At 43.9% G+C, this 19,751-nt stretch overlaps 1 protein-coding gene across 6 annotated transcripts in view; it reads right to left on the reverse strand.

The window, feature by feature from the left end:
* Positions 1–19,751, reverse strand: part of LOC308391075 (C-terminal-binding protein 2) — a 94,718-nt gene that overhangs the window by 1,832 nt on the left and 73,135 nt on the right. For 5 of the 6 annotated variants that reach the window (XM_080873518.1, XM_080873520.1, XM_080873519.1 and 2 more), the window contains 7 exons: positions 17,375–17,529; positions 13,496–13,640; positions 10,287–10,493; positions 4,265–4,479; positions 2,797–2,927; positions 1,036–1,163; positions 471–588 (listed from right to left, as the gene is read on the reverse strand). In XM_080873518.1, the coding sequence (XP_080729644.1) occupies positions 471–588; positions 1,036–1,163; positions 2,797–2,927; positions 4,265–4,479; positions 10,287–10,493; positions 13,496–13,640; positions 17,375–17,529 (1,099 nt within the window). Of the gene's footprint in view, positions 1–94; positions 170–470; positions 589–1,035; positions 1,164–2,796; positions 2,928–4,264; positions 4,480–10,286; positions 10,494–13,495; positions 13,641–17,374; positions 17,530–19,751 lie in introns of all 6 variants that reach the window. The other variant, XM_080873517.1, reaches the window with a different exon arrangement.

Consider the following 19,751-nt stretch of genomic DNA (forward strand, 5'->3'; position numbering starts at 1 on the left):
GGAGGGACACACATCAGGTGAGCTCAGGAGGTGAGAGGGTCTTATATCCAGGACCTCCAACCGGAGGCTGTTGGCCCCAGATGATCGTATTTACCTGGTCCTGATCTAGGCATTAATTTTGTCTTGGGGGATGCCGGTTGTTACGCCTGGAAGAGTTTGGTTCACTTGGCTGCGTGAAAGAAGCACATGGAGGTGGAAATGCTGAGATCAAGAATGGCGAAGAGTGGGACAATGTGGACAGAATTTATTTCTGCTGCTAAGGGGAAGCGTTAGCGGATGAGATGCTAGGCTCTACAGGAGTGGTGAACTAACCTATAAAAACCACCGATCTATCAAGACATCTTTTACAACTGTATAAAGGCGGAGCAAACGAAGGAAATTGCTCTAGTTTATGATACTTTAGTGTAGCTCACAGGTGATAAAACTGTTGTTCTTAAAATGAAAATAATGGCTGTATTTTCAGTCCTTACCTGTAGGCAGCGCCATTATGCTCAGGGTGAACGCCTGGCTGATCCATGACCGCCCACGGTGCCGTAGTGACAAAGAACTCCTTGTTGACGCAGTTTCGTAGGCTGTCAGGGATACGGCCTGTCACGAGACACGCGTTCAGCTTAAAAGAGCTGCATAAATCTAACACACTCGAAGGCTACGACTTGTTACAGGGCATGAGCGGCCAGGCTATGCAAAGTGTTAATGAGTTCAGACTGACAAACATATCAGGCTTAGATACACAAATGCAAATTAGGACCATTTAACAATCAGTTTTTTAAATTCTTTTTTTTGGCCAGGGTGGCGGCAAGGCCAGCCCCCGAGAGCCACTCTGTGTCGTGAAGCTAAGGATAACATCAATTAAGAGGTCCAGATCTAATAAAGGCTGCCGAGGGTCTATTGAAGTGGAAATGTGACATCTGGGAAAGAAAAGACGTGCAACAGGTCACGCGGGAGACTGCACCGAGGCGCGGGCCTCCATAATGAAGCCGTGGATGTTTAGTTTCGATGGATGTTGGACAACAAAATTGAAACGCGGCGGCTTACCGGTGATGGCTCTTCGGATCTCGGTAGCTGCGGCCTCCCTCATTTCCAGTGAGGCCTGCTCGCTGTACCAGGCTGTGTGTGGCGTGCAGATCAGGTTTGGAGCATCTTTCAGTGGGCCCTGAGCAAAACTACAGCACACAGTCAAATTAATACAGTATGCACATTTTCTCCAACAAGCACATGATGACAGAATTATATTAAAACTAACATCAATAACAGGCTGTACCGGATGTTGTGGAGGGCTTCACTAATTAACTTATAAAGAAATACAAACGTAGAATTAATTATTTTTATTTTGAGGCCAATGACGAAACATATTCTTGTATATCAAAACCATCTGATACTGTAACTATTTCTTTTCCTTTAAAAACTATTTGTGTACAGTTTACATGACAGTTGTCTGGAAATATGGCCAGTGGGGTAAAATGTCAGATCCTGTTATTCACAGATGCCACCATCTTCTTCCTGCTGCTTTGATACTTCCTTTCTGTCAGCCTCTTTCCTCTCAGGAGACTAACAAAAACAGATCAGCATCAACTCCCTCCTCCCCCTCCATCATCCTTGTAACACCTAGCCTGGTTCTCTGCGTGTAAGCTTTGCAACGCGTCAGCAGCGTCCTGAAATCGGTGTCATGCCGCGTGGGATGGAGGTCCAAAGTTATGAAACGCTCCCCCGTTGACATGCTGGGTTAGCGGAGCATGAGTTCCAGATTCATCGGGTTCAGTTTCAGCCTTCTTGAGCAGCCACTCAGCTGAGCAGCTGTCCAGAAATAATCAGCCTCCAAACTCTCTGACTGCCCCCGACGCGTGAACAACACAACACCAGTTACCCGCTGAGACGGAAAACACGGATCTTAGGATGGTGGAGAAGTGGGACGCGTACCAAGCTGTTTGCCTTCTGATGAAAGCAGTTCATAGCTCAAAGCTAAAACACGGTGTCAAATCATAAGGGGAACAGGTGAGCTTTGGGAAATAAATCTGAAATTATTTCATTTACAATTATTTCAGACTGGTTACCCAGTGTCACCAGTATAGTTCATGATGAAGCTGTTACCAGATTTTCCAATTATTCATATCACCAGTACTTAACTGAATTAATTTGTTTATAATTGACAACAAAAGTAACAAGTGTCAAGATGTCATTTGAATAGTTATTAAATCAATTCAGCAGTACTTGTAACTCATTCATTCATTTGCCAAAATGAAGAAATTATAGATTTATTGATTATACTTCAAATTAAGCTGTACACTTTCACTCTTAATTAGCTGATTGCATGTTATGACACACTTACTGATGCCTTTTCACCTAGTTTTGGCCTTTCACCACTTTGCCCCCGGCACTTTCTCACGAATAAAGTGTAAGGAAAAATGTCCAAGAAGGTCTGTTTTAATAATCCTGTATAAATATGGTCTTTTCTTGGGTTATCGTTGTGTTTGGATACCAAAAAATGGAGATTATTCACCTCTTTTTGCACCTCTATTCAAACTCAAGCATACACCTGTACCTTTAAATGTTTTTAACTTGCTCTGACAAGAATAAATCCAGCTCTCCATCTCCTCAATTCTATTACACACAGGGCCCTGAAGGATCCTTCTAGAAGCACATGATTTCTCTTTTATCTCATTATAACTATATCTGCCATTGTTCCTGCCTGTCTGTCTATCTCTTAAAGGTTTTCTGTTTCTTTGTCTTTCCCTTCCTACACACCCATCACTTTGCTTGCCTATATCTGTCCAGGATTTGGCACATGTGTGCATTTACCTGAAGGGCTCGGTCTCATGGACGTCTAAGGCAGCTCCGCGTATCCTTCCCTCCTTTAACGCCTGGGCCAGAGCTTTCTCATCCACCAGACCTCCCCGTGCAGTATTGACCAAGAATGCACCCTGACGCATCTGTAGTGCAAAAGGCATGCAAACACAAACAAGTCAACACTAGGCACAGATGAAGCCAGCTTTTTTACAGCTCATGTATGGACTTTTGTGTGTATGCCAGCCTGGCAGGCAAATGAATGTGTTTGATCTAAAAGAGAGCATCAATCTGGATTATATGTCTTAAGACATATTAAACAGGACATAAATTGAGAAGAAGGAATAAAATGGTGACATCTCTGTTTCACCTGACACCTGAAAGATCTAGGAGACAGAAAGGCAACTGGGACAAATGCTGTCAGATGTGGGATATAGAGCAGGCTTTGTTCAAACCAAGGAGATGAAATGAAGGACGAGGGATGAGCTGAAAGATGAAGTAGCACCGCCACCCCTTGCTGCTTACCGGGGGGGGGGGGGGAGAAAATAAGGCACAACAAAAAGTGTATGAGGGAGGAAGAAGAAAAAAATCAAATGAATATGCTCAGAAGAAAGTAATCCCTTAATGTTGACAAAAGCTGAAATCCAGGGGCATGAAAAGCCTTTACGCTGGCAGGCAGTCTTTTATTAGGCCTTGGTGGTTTTGACACACAGAAAATACACAAACATGCACACACACGTTTCCACTTTAAACGTTAAGAGCCACTGCCAAATTCTGGGTGAGGAAAGACAGAAAAGTGTTCTTTCATTGCAGCACTTAAGAGGCAGCTGAGAATCTTGTGCTTTGGAAAAGACACAGAGTTAACTGGGTTAGGCTATTACCCTACACCCACTCCTCTTCATCTCCTCACATACTGTAACTCAGGAAGAATGGAGCGCGAGGGACAAGACAAAGAGAGAGAGAGAGTGTGTCACAGTGCGGGGTGATATTGACAGAAGGAAGATGCGTCCCCAGCTTGTGCAGTTCCTCAGCTGCCCTGCAGGTGTCACCCCAGGCAGTGCCTCAGAGTGCAGTTATTGACTCAGAGAGCAGCACTTTCCCCTCACACTGTGCAGCCTAGTCGATATATTTGCTGTAGCCGTGGGCTGGCACTAATTGCATTTGACAGAGCAAAGGAATGAATTTGTGTCCAGCTTTGGTGGAGCTTAAGATAAAGAGCAGGGAATGTACAGGCAGGAAGGCTGCTGCTGTTTCCAGTCCTTTTTTTCTTCTTCCTGCTTTCTCTTTCTGCCAGATATAATGCTCTTTAGGACAGACACTAGGCTGACAGAGTAATAATATACCAGCATCTCGACTTGTCTACCTGCTAGATAGCACCGCATTAAGCCCACATCAGGTCACAGCTGTTCAATGGGATGTTCAGCTCTGTCTGGGTGACACGTGTGCGGGCGACGCGTGTCTGTGTTTGTTTTGAGTAATGCACCTGTTTGATGGTGAAGTCGTTGATGAGGTGATGGTTGTGTTCGTTCAGGTTGCAGTGCAGGGAGACGCAGTCGCTCTGGTAGAGCAGGTCCTGCAGGGTGTAGACGCGCTGGACGCCCAGCGAGCGCTCCAGGCCGTCCTGCAGATAGGGGTCGTAGAAGATGACGTTGAAGCCGAAAACCTTGGCTCGCACTGCAACCGCCTGGCCCGAACGACCTGGGGACACAAACAAAGAGTTTATAAAGTTTGTCAACGTGCTCAAAGACACAGAGGGATTTCTCGTACGTTAACAGAGCGTGTCTTCTCCAGAAAAAGCCAGGCAAGTTCAAAAGTTGCACTGTTAAATACCAGTTCACTGATCATTTACATGTCTTGTTAACTATTAACTCTTTAAGTAGTCTTCCGAAATAGTTCTCCAGGCTTCTTAAAGGACATTCAAAGCTCTTCTTTGGATGTTGGCTGCCTTTTGTTCTGTTCACTGTCAAAATAATCTCACACTGCTTCAGTAATGTTGAGGTCCGACCGCTCCATGGTTTGTGTGTGTTTTCTATCCAGGTATGCTTTTACTGAATTGGCAGTGTGTTTCGGGATCACTGTCATGTCACAAAATTAAACTGCTCAGATGCCTTCCAGATGGTATTGCATAGTAGCCAAAATTTGACGGTACATTTCTGTGTTCATAATACCATCAATTTTGACAAGATCCCCAACACCGCTGGTTCATCTTGGTTCATCATACCATAAGACCTGTTTCCAGTTCTTGTGTAATTTGTCATATCTCAGCCTTTTCTGTTTCCCTTGCTTAAGTCTTCTTGACAACCACCCATTCCATTGAGACCATCCCAAAAGGTTGATTCTGATTATCTGGATGTAGCGTTTTCAGTGGGTGAGTGCACGATGACTGAAACTAGCACCACTGAACAATGGGCTGGGAGGTCAGTTGTTGATCAATGGTCATGAGAATTTGCACATTAATGATCAAGGAACTGACCTCCCAGCCCATCGTTCATTCAGTGATGTTAGTTTCAGTCATTGTGCAATGCACTGTTTATAAGGTTGGGGAAACCTGCAGTCAGCTGAGACTGAAGAAGTCACTTGGATGAGTGACGAAATGTTTCTCCCACTGAAAACACTACATCCAGATTGGGATTTACTTACTTGGATGATTGAGCATGCATCAAGATGTATTAGACCATCTACTAGTTTGTAGACATGTATCAAAAAGATGTAGGACGTAGAATTGCGTCCGCAGTGTTTTCTATCTAACATTCACACTCCAGTGAACTCATTGGGTTCAGTATCTTGCACTCACAATATCATCATGCAGAGGAGGACCAGGGATTGAACCACGAATCTTCCAATTAGTATGGGAACTCCACAACCTTCTAAGCCACAGCCATCCACCACTCTAACCCTTTGAAGACACACTGCAAACAATGCAGAGATATAAGTTTTTGTCTTATAGCTCTTCAGAAACCACCTTGCCAATCCAAAAAAAGGGGGGAATAGGTTTTATTATTGTGATAGAATACTATTGACAAACTGCCTAAAGATACAATTTAAAATGAGTTCTTTGCTAAATTGAGCACTGGCTCATCCCCTGATTTGAGTGCTTTTTTATGCTTGAACGATAAAAAAAGAGAAAATAATCAAGTACAAGTTCTGACCTGAAAATGAGCGAAAAAGAAGCCAATGTCTAAAAAAAACTTCACAAAAAATAAACCTTTCATTCTTCTAATAGTAACAGGATGTCACTTGAACATCTTTCATGTTGCAACAGCCTTTTCATGTCGGCTTTATTATATTAAAGTTGTGAAAAAGGCTACTTTTAATATCACTAAGGGAAAAAAGGCTTACGATGAAGACAAGGAGCTATGATGAAAAAATTAAAAAACAACAAGAACAAACAAACAAAGGGCCTCATTCACCGTGTGTGCTTTTTAATTTGTGCACAAAATAAGCACTCAAACAAAAGTCAGGTTTGTGGATCGTGCAAAAGCAGCCAATTTTACTCTTACTATCGTGTGCACGTTAGAGAATCACTGTAAATCAGCAGGTGCACGCACGTTACTTGCAGTCAGCATACTTCCGTGGCCCCATTTTTCTCTATATAAGGAAACGTGTTTGCCTAGAGGCGGATCACAGAGAAAGCTGTGAAGCTGTTCTAAGAGAAAAAAGGTCACTTAAGCAAAAAAAAAGTTGTGGACTGAGGAAACATAATGTCTAAGGTGGAAACTGGAAAGACACACCAAGAGACTCGGGTTGCAATCACTGAAGCGGTAAATACTGAATCCTTGACGCACAGACCGTGACTTAGATATAAGAAAAAAGCTTAAGATACAAGTTTATGGAAAAAGGAATAACCGACCAGATTATACAAACATCCGTAAGTAGGACATTGTTGAAACAGTGGCGAGGTGACGGCGATGACGTCCAGCAAGGATGAAAGGCAACGGATTTGTGTTTATTTTATGTAATTGGCCACTGCCTTAATAAATTAAAGGTTTTTTAAGTGTTTTAAGTCAGTTTTAACCTGCTAAGCATTTAGTTAAAACATGTATGTTTATATTTTCTAAGTCTGAGGCAGCTCTACGTTCGTTTGCCGTGCACCAACCACTTCAGGCACGAAAACACGGATGGATCCCAGATTTGTGAGTAAAACATTTGTGCTGATTAGGCACACGTTTGTGCAAACACACTGTTTGTGAATGAGGCCCAATGTGAGGTGAAGTTGTGAGACAGTGAATCAGAAACTGAATGTGCAGCATTCGAGCCTCTCCCTCTGTCTCTCACAGCCATTTGTTGTGTAGGATGCGAGTCTCCACTCTGTTGGCTGGAGACGCCAGTTTCTGCTCTGCAGCAGCAGCTGAGAGAGAGAGAGGGACAGAGTAATGGAGAGGTGGATGTTGCTGCTCGTAAAAAGGATCGATAAGGTCCTTTACACTCTCAAGGTCCCCTCTTTGTGATCGAGCATTATATCCTGCTCTTACACTCCACAGCTGAAGAGAATCACTCCTTCTCTTCTTCTCCTTCAATGTCAGCCGATAAGAGACGTGCAATGCTAAAGACCCAGATATAGCTGCAGCTATCGCACAATAAAACTACAAATTTTGCGATGATCACAGTTGCGCACTTTACTTTTCTTCGAGTGATTCATCTGTCCATTTCTTTCTGCTAACGTTACTTTTCCTAATTTTCACAGGCCACGTTTGACACAACACAGAGCGTGGGTGTGAGCTGCTGTAAGTGCAAGCTAAAAAAGCGATGCAGACAGCAGCAGTAAAGGAATCAATTTTTTAAAAAGATTTTTCTTGTCAGTTTGAAACAGACCAGGTCATCCTGCAGCTGCAGTACGATGTGATTTACTAAACCTTTTGGAGCAGCTGTGGAAAGTTGGATCATCACTTCTTCTGCAATGATTTCTTCTGCCTCTCTGATTGTTGGAAAATGTCTGCAAAGAACTGGGTTTAAAGAGAAACTAGATCTACACAATCTTGATTTACAATGAGATCAGTTAACAGCTGAAGTTTTTGGCATCTAAAAATACCTCTAACTTTGTTGCACTGGGAAAAAAAGAATTTGTATTTTTTTTGTGCGGATTTTTCCTTTAATATGTCAGCTCCTCTGTCGTCTCTATTTCTAAGCCTCGCCCTCCCGTCCCACACTTATCAATGCCACATGCAACGAAAACCAGGGGGTCTGCCACCCACTCAGGTGGATCTGAACATTTTGATCTCTGTCATTTCACTCTCGACTCGGCAGCAGATGTTTGCTTTGCATTGCAAATTTTTCTGCTGACAAAGGTTTCAGATTCTGCAGTAAAACACGAGGCTGAAGCACCAATTCTTGAAATCAGCCCTGTCTCACCCAACAGTGAAGAGGCAAACATGGTGGCAATTGGCCAAGAGGTCAACGTTTTTTTAAAAAAAACATTGTTTTAAAAGTCCTTGTGCACAGCAGGCAGATTATCTCTACTGTTTTTACAAAAGGAACCAGGCGACATCACAATATCACTGGAGATATTTTCCATATTCTGCAAAGAGATGCAACAAGTGCAAAATCCAATAACGTGCAATACGGTTATTTGTTCTCTTTAGCTTTCAAATACTTGTCAGTTGTGTCTGTGTGCCATTCGGCGCAGGCGGGTAGTGCGCAATCGTCTGAAAACAGCTGCCTGCTTCATGTGGAGATGATACTGATCATAGTGGTGAGAGTGAACTAAACCTAATCACTCAAATAAACTGGTTTGAGTGATTAGACTTTTCACTGTGAGCAACTTCAAGATGGATGTAATGGGATTCTGTTAATTAAAAATTTAAGTGAGTACAGTTAGCATAGAAAAATGTGCAACTACCAGAGGCTGTCAAAAAGTCCTTATTTACCTTGCGATTGTGTCTCTTAAAACATGGAAGCATAACTTTGGCGGTTGGATATTCAGTTTTTATGTTTCCTTGACACATAATCGGCTAATGTTGCAGAAATATGTGGGAAGGATTAGACTTGGGTAATGAATTCCAACATTTTTTCATCGGTCCTCATCTGCATCTGCTGCAGTATCAACACTGTCTTTGCACGGCTAATTTGATCTGACCAACTGGAAATGCTAAATATGCAAGTGGAATTTTCTTTGTTTTGAATTTGCTTTGAGACGTTTCAAGAGAAAGTAATTATACTTGTCTGCAATCACTTTTAGTATAAGATGCAACATTTAAAAATATCATTTTTAGGGGAATATAATGTGTTAAAAATGTTGTTTTGCATTTAGTAACTAAAATGGCATTTCAAGCTTATCACACTGAACCCTGATGATCATTTAAGCCTTCATTCATATAAAAATGCTGATTAAAGGTATCTTAGATGTCTCTTCCCAGACTAACATATTCCCCAAATTCCAAAGTTGAAAATGAGTTTTTTATCAGATCAAATTTAGTTGATAGGATTATCCTGGATATTTACTGGAGGTAGATAGGCAGACCACAGCTACTTGGTTACATTTACATATGAGAAATAACAGAATAATTCACAACTAAAAGGCTTGAACTTATTTTTGAGAAGAAGATCAAATGGTTGGTTGTTTGGTACTTCAAGTCCTCGAGTCTACTGTCACCCCAGAGCTAGAGGGGTTTTTTTTCAGTCTGTGTATTTGCCGACAGTTGTGCAGCTGGCTGAATATGCAGAGTCCTAGAAACCAACGCCAAGAGGCCTTCGATGTCCCCAACCTCCCACTGACAATGGATATTGTTTTGGAGACAGCTTGAGCCAGAAAGACCAGCAGAGGAGGCTGGAAATGGGAGGACTGGATGAGGAAGGGAGAGACAGGGGGGAGAAATCTTCCCTGCCAGGACCCGCTGTTCAGGCACAGTTAGTCCAGGCAGCTGTCTGGGACCTGTAGAGGAGGAAGGAGGTTGTGTATTTGTGTGTGTGTGGGGGGGGGGGAGGTGTATGTGGACAGAGAGATAAGGTGGCACTCAGGAAAGGCTTGTGAGAAGACAGAGCATCTGTCGGCCCGGTGATGTTGTGACAGGGCAGAGTGACGCACAAACACACACAATCACCACTAAAACAGGTGCAGAGAGGGAATCAAGTCAGAACACACACACACAAACACACAGAGGAAGAATCTAGTCTGCCATGAGGCCTGATCATGGCAGGGCAAGATGTCGAGGGACCGTGGTGACAGAGAAGAAGAGTTGAAAACAGAAGAAGAGAGTATAATAGAGATATAATGGTGAGCATTAGAGCAGTGGGATGAGAACAGTGAGGCAGAGAGAGGAAGTCAGCCCGCAGGGAGGCGAAACAGACAACCTTGAGATAATCTGTGGGACGGGCAGAGGGTGAAAAATAACCTTATCAGAGCAGGAAAACAGAAGGCACACTGAGTGGTGAGAGGATATGAAAGCACAAAAGTGGAAGCAACGGAAGGGAGAGTAAATTAAAAAAAAACATGATGAAAATAAGAGGAAAAAGCAAGAGAAGGAGCCAGAAAAAGGCTAAAAGAGGAAAGCGAATAACTGAATATTCACCAAAACCGATGAGACCCAGGGTTTCGCCACGTATGCGGGCGGCACCGGACGCCACCTCCCGGATTTGCTCCACGCTCTGGACTCGCGTGCCCTCCCGCAGAGCCTGGTAGAGCCAGGTGTTCCGCCGGTAAAGGTTGAGGATGTGGCACAAGGTCGAGTCTGCCGTCTCCTCCACAGCTGCCGAGGGAATGTTGCACACGGCAATGCCTAAAGATAGAACAGTAAACACACACAAGGCAGAAGGGTTGAAAAGCACATTAAAGACGTATGTGACACGTGAAATATGAGTACAGAGGGAGATTTTATTGTCCAGGGCGAAAAAACCAACATGGGTCACTATGATTTCTGATATTCATGGTCAGCATCTCAAGGGAGTGTGAAAATGACATCAGAATATGTCGGCTTCATTGGAGCGTGACCTCCAGCACGCATTGCAGCCGAGGATGAAACAGACCGGTGGATTTGGTGTGCCGGATTGATGTTTTTCATGTACCAGTCAGTCTACATTCCAACACTCGCTTACGGTCATGAGATCTGGGTCATGACCAAAAGAGTAAGGTCACGAATAAAAGCAGATGAAAATAGTTTCTTTTGTAGGGTGGCTGGGATCAGTCTTGGAGATAGAGTGAGGACCTTGGACATACAGAACCTGCTAGAGAGATTATACATCTAGCCTAGTCTGGGAATCTCAGGATCCCACAGGAGTAACTGAAACGTGTTGCTGGAGATAAGGACGACTAGAATACTCTGCTTAGGCAGCTGCCACCCCTAACCTCACTTTAGACAAGTAGAAGATGATGGATACGTGAATGGATATTATGTACTATAACACAGGTCATATATTATAAAAACTTCAAAGGAAGCTTTTGGTCCAAAAGTATATTTTATTATATTTACCCATATAGGGGTGATATCTTCTGTAGATCTTCTGGGTCGGGGATGAGTTCCTGCCCCAAGTGGAGGAGTTCAAGTATCTCGGGGTCTTGTTCGCGAGTGATGGGAGAAGGGAGCCGGAGATCGACAGACGGATTGGGGCTGCAGCTGCAGTAATGCGGACGCTGCACCGGTCCGTCGTGGTGAAGAGGGAGCTGAGTGCAAAAGCGAAGCTCTCAATTTACCGGTCGATCTACGTCCCTACCCTCACCTATGGCCACGAGCTGTGGGTAGTGACCGAAAGAACGAGATCGCGGATACAAGCGGCAGAAATGAGCTTCCTCCGAAGGGTGGCTGGCCTCTCCCTTAGAGATAGGGTGAGAAGTTTGGCCATCCGGGAGGGGCTCAGAGTAGAGCCGCTGCTCCTCCACATCAAAAGGAGCCAGCTGAGGTGGTTCGGGCATCTGACAAGGATGCCCCCTGGGCGCCTCCTGGGTGAGGTGTTCCAGGCATGTCCCACCGGGAGGAGGCCCCGGGGCAGACCCAGGACACGCTGGAGAGATTATATCTCTCGGCTGGCCTGGGAACGCCTTGGTATTCCCCCGGATAAGCTGGAGGAGGTGGCTGGGGAGAGGGAGGTCTGGGCCTCTTTGCTTAGGCTGCTGCCCCCGCGACCCGGCCCCGGACAAAGCGGATGAAAATGGATGGATGGATCTTCTGTAGAAATAACTGCCTTCTCTAGATTTTAATGGAACTTTTCTCGTGATGCTCAAAGCGTCAACAACAAAAAACCAAACTAAAAAACCAAAAAGCTACTTAGCGGTAATGTTTCTGAAGCCCTCATTCACATACTTTATAGTTTTATGTAGGAACCACCACACAGAAGCTCAGCTCATATAATGTTAACACTTGTCTATCTGTCACTAGCATTAGCCTCTCATCACAGGTAGACGGATGGCCTTTTCTTGAAACAGTTGGCGAGCATAGTTTAATAAAAGAAAGAGAGAGAACGATACTTCCTACACGAAACTGATCACAATAAAGTTTGTGGATGTATATAAATTCACATATGCTATATTTTGAAAAGCCAAATGTAATTTTTAGCATCACGACTGCCAATTAGGTCACTGTTTTCAAGAGAAAGGCAAATATTTCAACAGTGAAAATCTCCAAAGCATTACAGGCCAGAGGAAAAACATGAAAAGTTGATAATGGTGTGAACTGATCCCTTAATAACTTGGGTTATCTTTAATTAGGTCTATATTTGGGCAACGTAATCAGTATTCCAAACATCACCTGCTAAACGTCAATAATAATATGAAGATACACACGTAAATATGTAAAGTCAAGATCTTATCCAGTGCAGTGTTCATAATTTTGTTCCTTTCAGCCGATATACAGGCCTGACCTTGTGGTATTACCTTGCCGTTTCCTCCAACAACACAGACTACTTTTTTTTCTCTGTTCTAACACTTAAGCACTTCTGCCTGCCCTCATTCTCCTCCTAATGTCCTCATCTCACTCTGTATCTCGGAATAACAGCGCAGTCGTCTCTAGACAGCAAAAAATAGACCGAGCCTGCTCAATCAATGGCCCCTTTTTTCTTCTCCCCGAGAACAGCCGTCATATCAGCGCCGCCTTCTCCAGGCACGATAGCTTTTGACTCCTGTGTTGCAAGGCAGAGCGCCTTCGGTGAGTGGGTGGCAGTTAGACACAGTAGCTCATATTGGCAGGGAAATGGCAGCTTTGTCAACTGTAAGAGCTTTTTGAGCCACCAGCCTGCTGATATAAGCCTGGGTGGTGTTTCAGGGAGAAAACTGAACTCTTCTCCTTCCCCGTGTGTCTTTTACTCTGTCTCTTTGAACATTCTGGCTCACAGCGGGATGTCTGCACTTCATCTGACTATTTATTCAGCCTTTGATACTATTCAGAAAAAATCCATACAGTAAAAACAAGGAAACGGTATACGTGGTATTCGAAGTAGTCCGCTTTAGGGACAACGACTATTAGCTCTATTTCATCGCTGCTTTTCTTTTAGATGGTCAGTCCAATTTTAACGCTGCGATGTGATGAATCTTCCCTTCAAGATTCACCTAAATCTGATTACAGGCACCTGAGGTATCGTTTGTCATTAACAGGCAAACAAACGATCAAACAAGCAAATCAGCAGACCTGCTCCCTCACAAGAAATCAATGCGACGCGGGATAGTCGTATCAAAGGAGCACAAAACACATTAGAGCTTTGCTCAGATGTAGAAAAAGAGGCTGTTACACGAGCACAGATGTGGAGAAGAAAATGATTATGATTTAGTAGCCGCTATTTAAAGAGTTCATACCCAGCTCTCCAGCAGCCTTTATGTCAATGTTGTCGTAGCCGCTGCCGATGCGGATGATGATGCGTAGAGCTTTGAACTTTTCCAGGTCCTCTCTGGTCAGGGTGATGGTGTGGTACATCATGGCACCCACTGCCTCATTAAGCACCTGCAGACACATGTATTCATAAAATTTTGCATGACACAACTGAATGAAATGCTTTTCCCTCCTTAATCTGTGTCTTCCGTTGGCCAGTTTACTCGTTTGCTCATGCAAAACACGGCTATTAAATCCACTTGGGGATACAAGAGCTCATGACAATCACACTGTCGCATTCCTTTCAGAGATGCTGTGAAAATCACACACCTGCCGTGACTTCCGACATTTGTGAACATTATAGATTTCACATCGAGGGGGAACTACAGACATCACATGGCCGCGAGCAACACTGACACATTGTCCATTTAACAGACCTGCACTGGAAGTAGAAACAGTCATTATATTGTTTTGCGGGGGCTCAGTTCTGCACGGTATTCACAATTGCACCAAGAGCGTTTACGGACACAAGATCTGGATAAGTGACTGGATAGAGAGGTACTGATTGCAGGATAAGCCTTATAAATTAAATAGAATAATAGAATTAAAATAGCCCCATTACAAAGAAAGTAACTAATTTACTACCCAGACTGTACCGCTCTGTATTTCAGGCTTCAAAATTTCCCGATTCCTGGGAATGTATCCCGCATTTGCCCTAGTAGCTTGTGTCTCCAAAAGTTGATTCTATTCATCTGGATGTAGTGTTTTCAGTGGGAGAAGATGAACAGAATCAACTTTTGGAGATTTACTTACTTGGATGATTGAGAATGCATCAAGACTAGTAGCTTGTGGTTATTTCTTCCAAATGTTCTTACCTGCTGTACTCATGCATTGAGTAAAATTTTAGGCTGCGCAAACTCCAGCTTAAAGATGCATGTCAGCTAAGTGTAAGTGAAAGTGGTTGTTACTTATTTTAAAGCAGGTAAAGGTCAAAACTAACTGTGCTTTTAAACAACCACATGGTGGCGTTGTTGAATCTACCTACCCAAAGACAATCCATTCAAGTTAAATAAAAAAGAATAAATAAAAACAATCTTAAGATGTACCAAGTGAAACATTTCCCAAAAAAGTCTGAATTCTGTCACCTTGGACGGGGGGGGGGGACAATCACTGTGAAATGCTGCTCATGCTGCTCCTCTGCCACTTAACGTGGACAAGGTGACCTGGCCTGTGATGTGGATCTAAACTATTCCCCTTCCGTATCAGCCCCGGCCCCTGTCAGCGCCTAAATAACAGCTCTACATTCACCTCCAGCCAAGCTGCATTAGCTTTCCTGTGATTAGTAGATTAGCTCTGAATTTCCATACTGCTTTTATTAGAGCAGTGTCCTGGACAGGCCTTCCAGATATTAGTTCAAGGTTAAAACACTCCTTACACGCACATGCGCGACCGGCCAAAATGCACACATACATAATTGTCTCCCTCTGCGCTGATCCTGAAGGTCTTGTGTTGTTTTTGAGCTGGGGGAAGGAATCTTCTAGCCTGATTGTAGTTGATGTTAATGGAAACTCTGACCTCAGCTACATCCCCCTCTCCACTGTAACCAAACCCTTATCGCTTTAAGGATCTATCATTTCTTATGACGCCTGGACTTTTCTGACAAGGCACAAAGCCCGTGCTTCACATTTAGCCTGGCTGAGCAAAAGATAGACTGTTTCAAGGGAGTTTTGATTTGGTGATGTGCACACTGTAGTGCACACTCCTAGCTTCTAGGAGGGGGACTTTATGGCAATGAAGTCATCCGGTGAGTGATCCGCAGGGATGTTGTGCTGCTCAAACTGTTGCTTCATAAAACTACAGACTACTTAAAACTTCTTACAACGAAGGTGGCTTAGCATTTTGCAGGACAGCGTCACAAAATACTGTGAAATATGTCATAACACAACAAGCTCTGACCCCACTGGCCATTGTACCTTCAAAATCCACTTTAGCAGTGCATCGATTCCACAAAATCTTTCAATACTTCTAAAACAAATCCGTCCACACGAGATGTGCTGATTTTACAGAAGACTACATGCCAGGTCCAGCCGCTTAGGTCAGAGGGAGGTTACCAGTTTTCCTGGTTGCAGCCTCAGTGCTTATCTAAAGCAACGTGGCTTCTTGCACATTTACCCCAGTCCCCCACCTAAATAGTGAAATAGCAGCAAGAAAGCAAAAAAAGTTATGTCTTAGTGCCAAAGAATAAACAGATGTTAACCAGTATGTCCACTAAACTAGTCTGACACCTGGTTCCTCCAGTATGCACCTTAAACTGTTTTCGTGCAAGAGCCTGAACCTCCTAAATGCCCCCATTCATCCTTGTGTGTGTGTGTAACAGATAAAGCACAGCATTTAATATGTGAATGTGAATGGGTGAAGTACTTTAACAACAGAAAAGTGCTATAAATATCTATATAACCCCATTTAGGGTTTATTAAAGGATTTACTGCTTTGAAAATTTATTGTTTCTTATAAATGGAAAATAGTAAACATTTGCTGATATTGTGAAGACTTTCTATTCACAGTTTAACTAATGACGCGAGACGACAACACGCAATGTATGGCTCCCCCCCCCCCCTGCATTTTAGAGATTGAACTGTTAACTGAACACAGTATCATAATTTTTCCATCTATCATCTTTTAGTTACATTAAGAGTCATTAGCTGCAAGCCCCAAGCTTAACACCTCTTTTGGATGATCACAGTCAGGCGGCGCACAAAGTAATAGGCCAATATTGACTCCCTGCCATATGGGCTCTCATCCAACTTTTACAAGCCACATGTGGTTATGAGGCGCGACGACTGTGACAAAGACGAGGGATCAGAGACCTTGGATTATGATGCTGGAGCGCAGGTGCTGCATACAGGATTTGGTCTCACTGAAGTGGTATTGTAACTTGATCTTGATTGGTATTTGCCTGTGTGCTTTATTGTATCCCTATCACTTGAGAAAAAAGAGGATTACCAGGTAGAAGACTTCACATAACCTTAGGCAACTTTCATATTCAATCCTCGGCCAATCTTTTCCATAAGATTTTTTTTTATTTTTATTGTTGTCTAGTGTATATGTACGGGAGTGTGGCAGCTGCTGTCTGCCCTGACAACATTGAACTGAAACTCCCAGAGTTATCAACACTGCATCTTCGCATCCATGCTGCAGAAAGCAGAGATTGGACATTTTCAATCTATACCGCCCCTCTGGGTATCTAGACTGCAAGTTATTATTGCAAACTGCTGAATATGCTTGCGAGGTGAACATTACAATCATGTTTTTCCTGATAAGGCAGTGTTAAAACAAACAAAAAGCTACCCACTTTCCCCCCCTTCTCCTCACCGCCCAAGGTCTTTGATTGAATTGATCTCTATGCAAATGCTTCTTTTTTAATATGTCCCATTTTCATAAAAACAGCGCGATGGAAGATATAGCAGCCCTCACTCTGTCTGCAGATGAAGAGATAGCACTTGGGTGATACCCATTTCTGTGGCCATATATTGTTTTGTAACCACGGCGCTGCATAAAAAGCAATAAAGAGCCTCTACAAGCCAATGTAATTACACCGCATCCCCGCTGTACGAGATTCTCTATTAGAACAATGGCACTGATATAGGCGTTACAGTCAGTGCTACAAAGTGACATTAAATCATAATGAAGCCACTATATTTTAACTGGCAGGTGTGTATGAGGCCAATATAACGCACTTCACATATCAGCGCTATAGAAAAAGGAAGAGGGAGATATGAGTGACGGGTAAATTCCGTCTCTCCATCAAGGTTCAGCTGCGATGTGGAAGACACTGAAAGTGAACTACGGTGCGTGCGTCTTCCTACCTTCTCGTGGATCTCCTGCGTGGACTGAGCATCACAGAAGGCAACGGTTGCTAAGTCTTTAAGGATGGGCATCTCCACGGTGCAATCACGCCCGTCCAGCAGGGCCACCAACGGGCGGGGATGCATGGGCCCGTTCATGATTTGAGGCCGAATACCTGGAGAGATACATTCAAGAAGAGGAAAGATTATTTTAAACAGAAAAGGTATTAAGAAAGTAGCTTTCAAAATCAGGAAAGATGAAATCCAAATAAAATATAAAATGTAACTATCACTAAATTGCAGTCTTCACTCAGTTAATCAACACTCAGATAACAATCATCTGCTGTGTGTATGCATGTGTGCACTTGTGTGTGCTGATTAGGATGTAGCAGGAAGCTTCTCCGAACTAACAAAAGTTGCTCAATAAATCAATGCGCCTACTCAAGACTGGATTAGAAGACGGGCTCACTTGCAGGAATCCTCTGGGTCTGGCTCTCAAACGCACACAGAAACATTTACATACACTGACACAGATAGGCGAATGCAAGCAGACAGAGTTTCACACAATCATATGAAGGGGAACAAATTCCCCTGTGTGCATACTGACACGCACACTTTGGTCGTTCTCTTTTACCAGTTAAAAAACGGCAGTGTGAGTGGAACCAGCTGCTGTGGAACAGGGGTGAAAAAAAAGAAGAAGAAAAGAGAAACACTGTGAGGACACCTTTAGAAATGCCTCATAAGAGCAATGCATCATTGAAATGAAGAGCATTGGAGAAAACGCTACAAGCCTGAAACAAACTCGGAAGCGACTCGCAGCTGCACTTCGGCACACTTGACAAAGTGCGTGTCGTAACTCGGGTTTCTGTCGCCGCTCGGTTCTTTCTCCTCTCCTTACTCGCTACTTTTCTCACTTGAAGTAAAATGAGTCAAGAGAAGCCGAACTCCCCAGCGGGATCGACCTTCTCACACATCCCACTGAAGAGGACGTGTCGCGCTTCGAAGACAGACAATTACCAGCCCCTGCTTCATACAATGTTAACAAGTGAGGAGCATCAATATTCATGCTTCCCTCAGATGCTGTCCTGTGGACGGAGAGACTTTAGAAGAAGCAAAACTGCTCCTTGCTAAGAAACAGCATCGCAACACTGCACAGGTCACCATATTCACCCCGACAACAAGATCCCCTGCGGATGTTTCCCTGTGACTTCACGACATCACGTTTCTTATCTAGGTTTGCTGCTAAGATCTGTATCGGGATGCTCATGCATGACCTCACTCTGTGCACGCACTAGTGTATGCATAGCTCTCAAAGTTATCCTGAAGATTACAATGACGCCATGCGATAAGGAGCAGGGTGGAGAAAGGGAAAGGAGAGCAAAGGTGGAGGAGGTCTCATTAGGGCAGTGCTCTTTGGGATTACAGCACACAGCATTGGGACCGATATAGGTGAGATAAGGAGATTTAAGATGAGATGTGTGTGTGCACAAACAAGTTAAAATGCACAGTGAGAAAAACAACAGGTGGGAGGGGAGGAGGGGGGAAGAAAAAGAGGAGCGATTCAGAGAAGAGTGAAATTAAAATGTAAAACAAGGAAGCATAAAAACAGACTAAACACTGCCTGTTAGCTTAAAGAGCTCCCAGGAGACTTATCAGGGGAGAAGGAGGATGAAAGGAGAAGGAGCACATAAACGACAGCAGAGACGCAGAGAAAGCCCAGCTGACAGAAAGCGAGCAGTCCAGCAGTGTAGCCTCTTAGGGCAGGGGGGGAGGATTGTAGCGAAGATGTCGTCTCCGTGCGCCTTCCGCCTGTTGTCATGGTGATCACTTAACAGGCTTTGGCTGCCAGTTTTAATGCACTTTATTTTTGGCACCGCCGGCATCTGCGCCATGAGTTGGGGTCGGAGGCGCAAACGGCCGTATCCACCCCACTCTTGCGGTGCAAAGGGCGGAGGAGATGTTTTCTCCCCTGACATACAGACAGCCGCCTCCTCCCCTCTCCCTCCGCCTCCTCATCTCAAGCCTTCCATCAAATGCCTCCGTTGCTTCCTACCTCCTTATCAGGCTCCCTGTTCAAGACAGCTGACATGACGGTGGGAAAGGTGAGGCTTACCAGCTTGGCTGTCGCATCTGTATGTGACAGCTTGTTGAATATTAATAGAGGCAGCTGGTAAAGACTGGGCAGCAGTGGTCAAAAACATCAACACCAAACTGGCGAGGGTGTGTCAGAAACACTCCACGAATGGTGGTTGATCGATCGAGTGAAACAAATGACTGGATTGTTTGTAATGTCATTGTAAACTGAACACGTCTGGGTTTTGGACTGTTGAAAGTTATGTAAGAGGCCAGTAATAAGTCATTTCCAAATACTTTGGCTTATTTTTCTTCCCAAAAATCA

Source organism: Rhamphochromis sp. 'chilingali' (assembly GCF_963969265.1).
Source record: "Rhamphochromis sp. 'chilingali' genome assembly, chromosome: 22".
Taxonomy (NCBI): Eukaryota; Metazoa; Chordata; class Actinopteri; order Cichliformes; family Cichlidae; genus Rhamphochromis; species Rhamphochromis sp. 'chilingali'.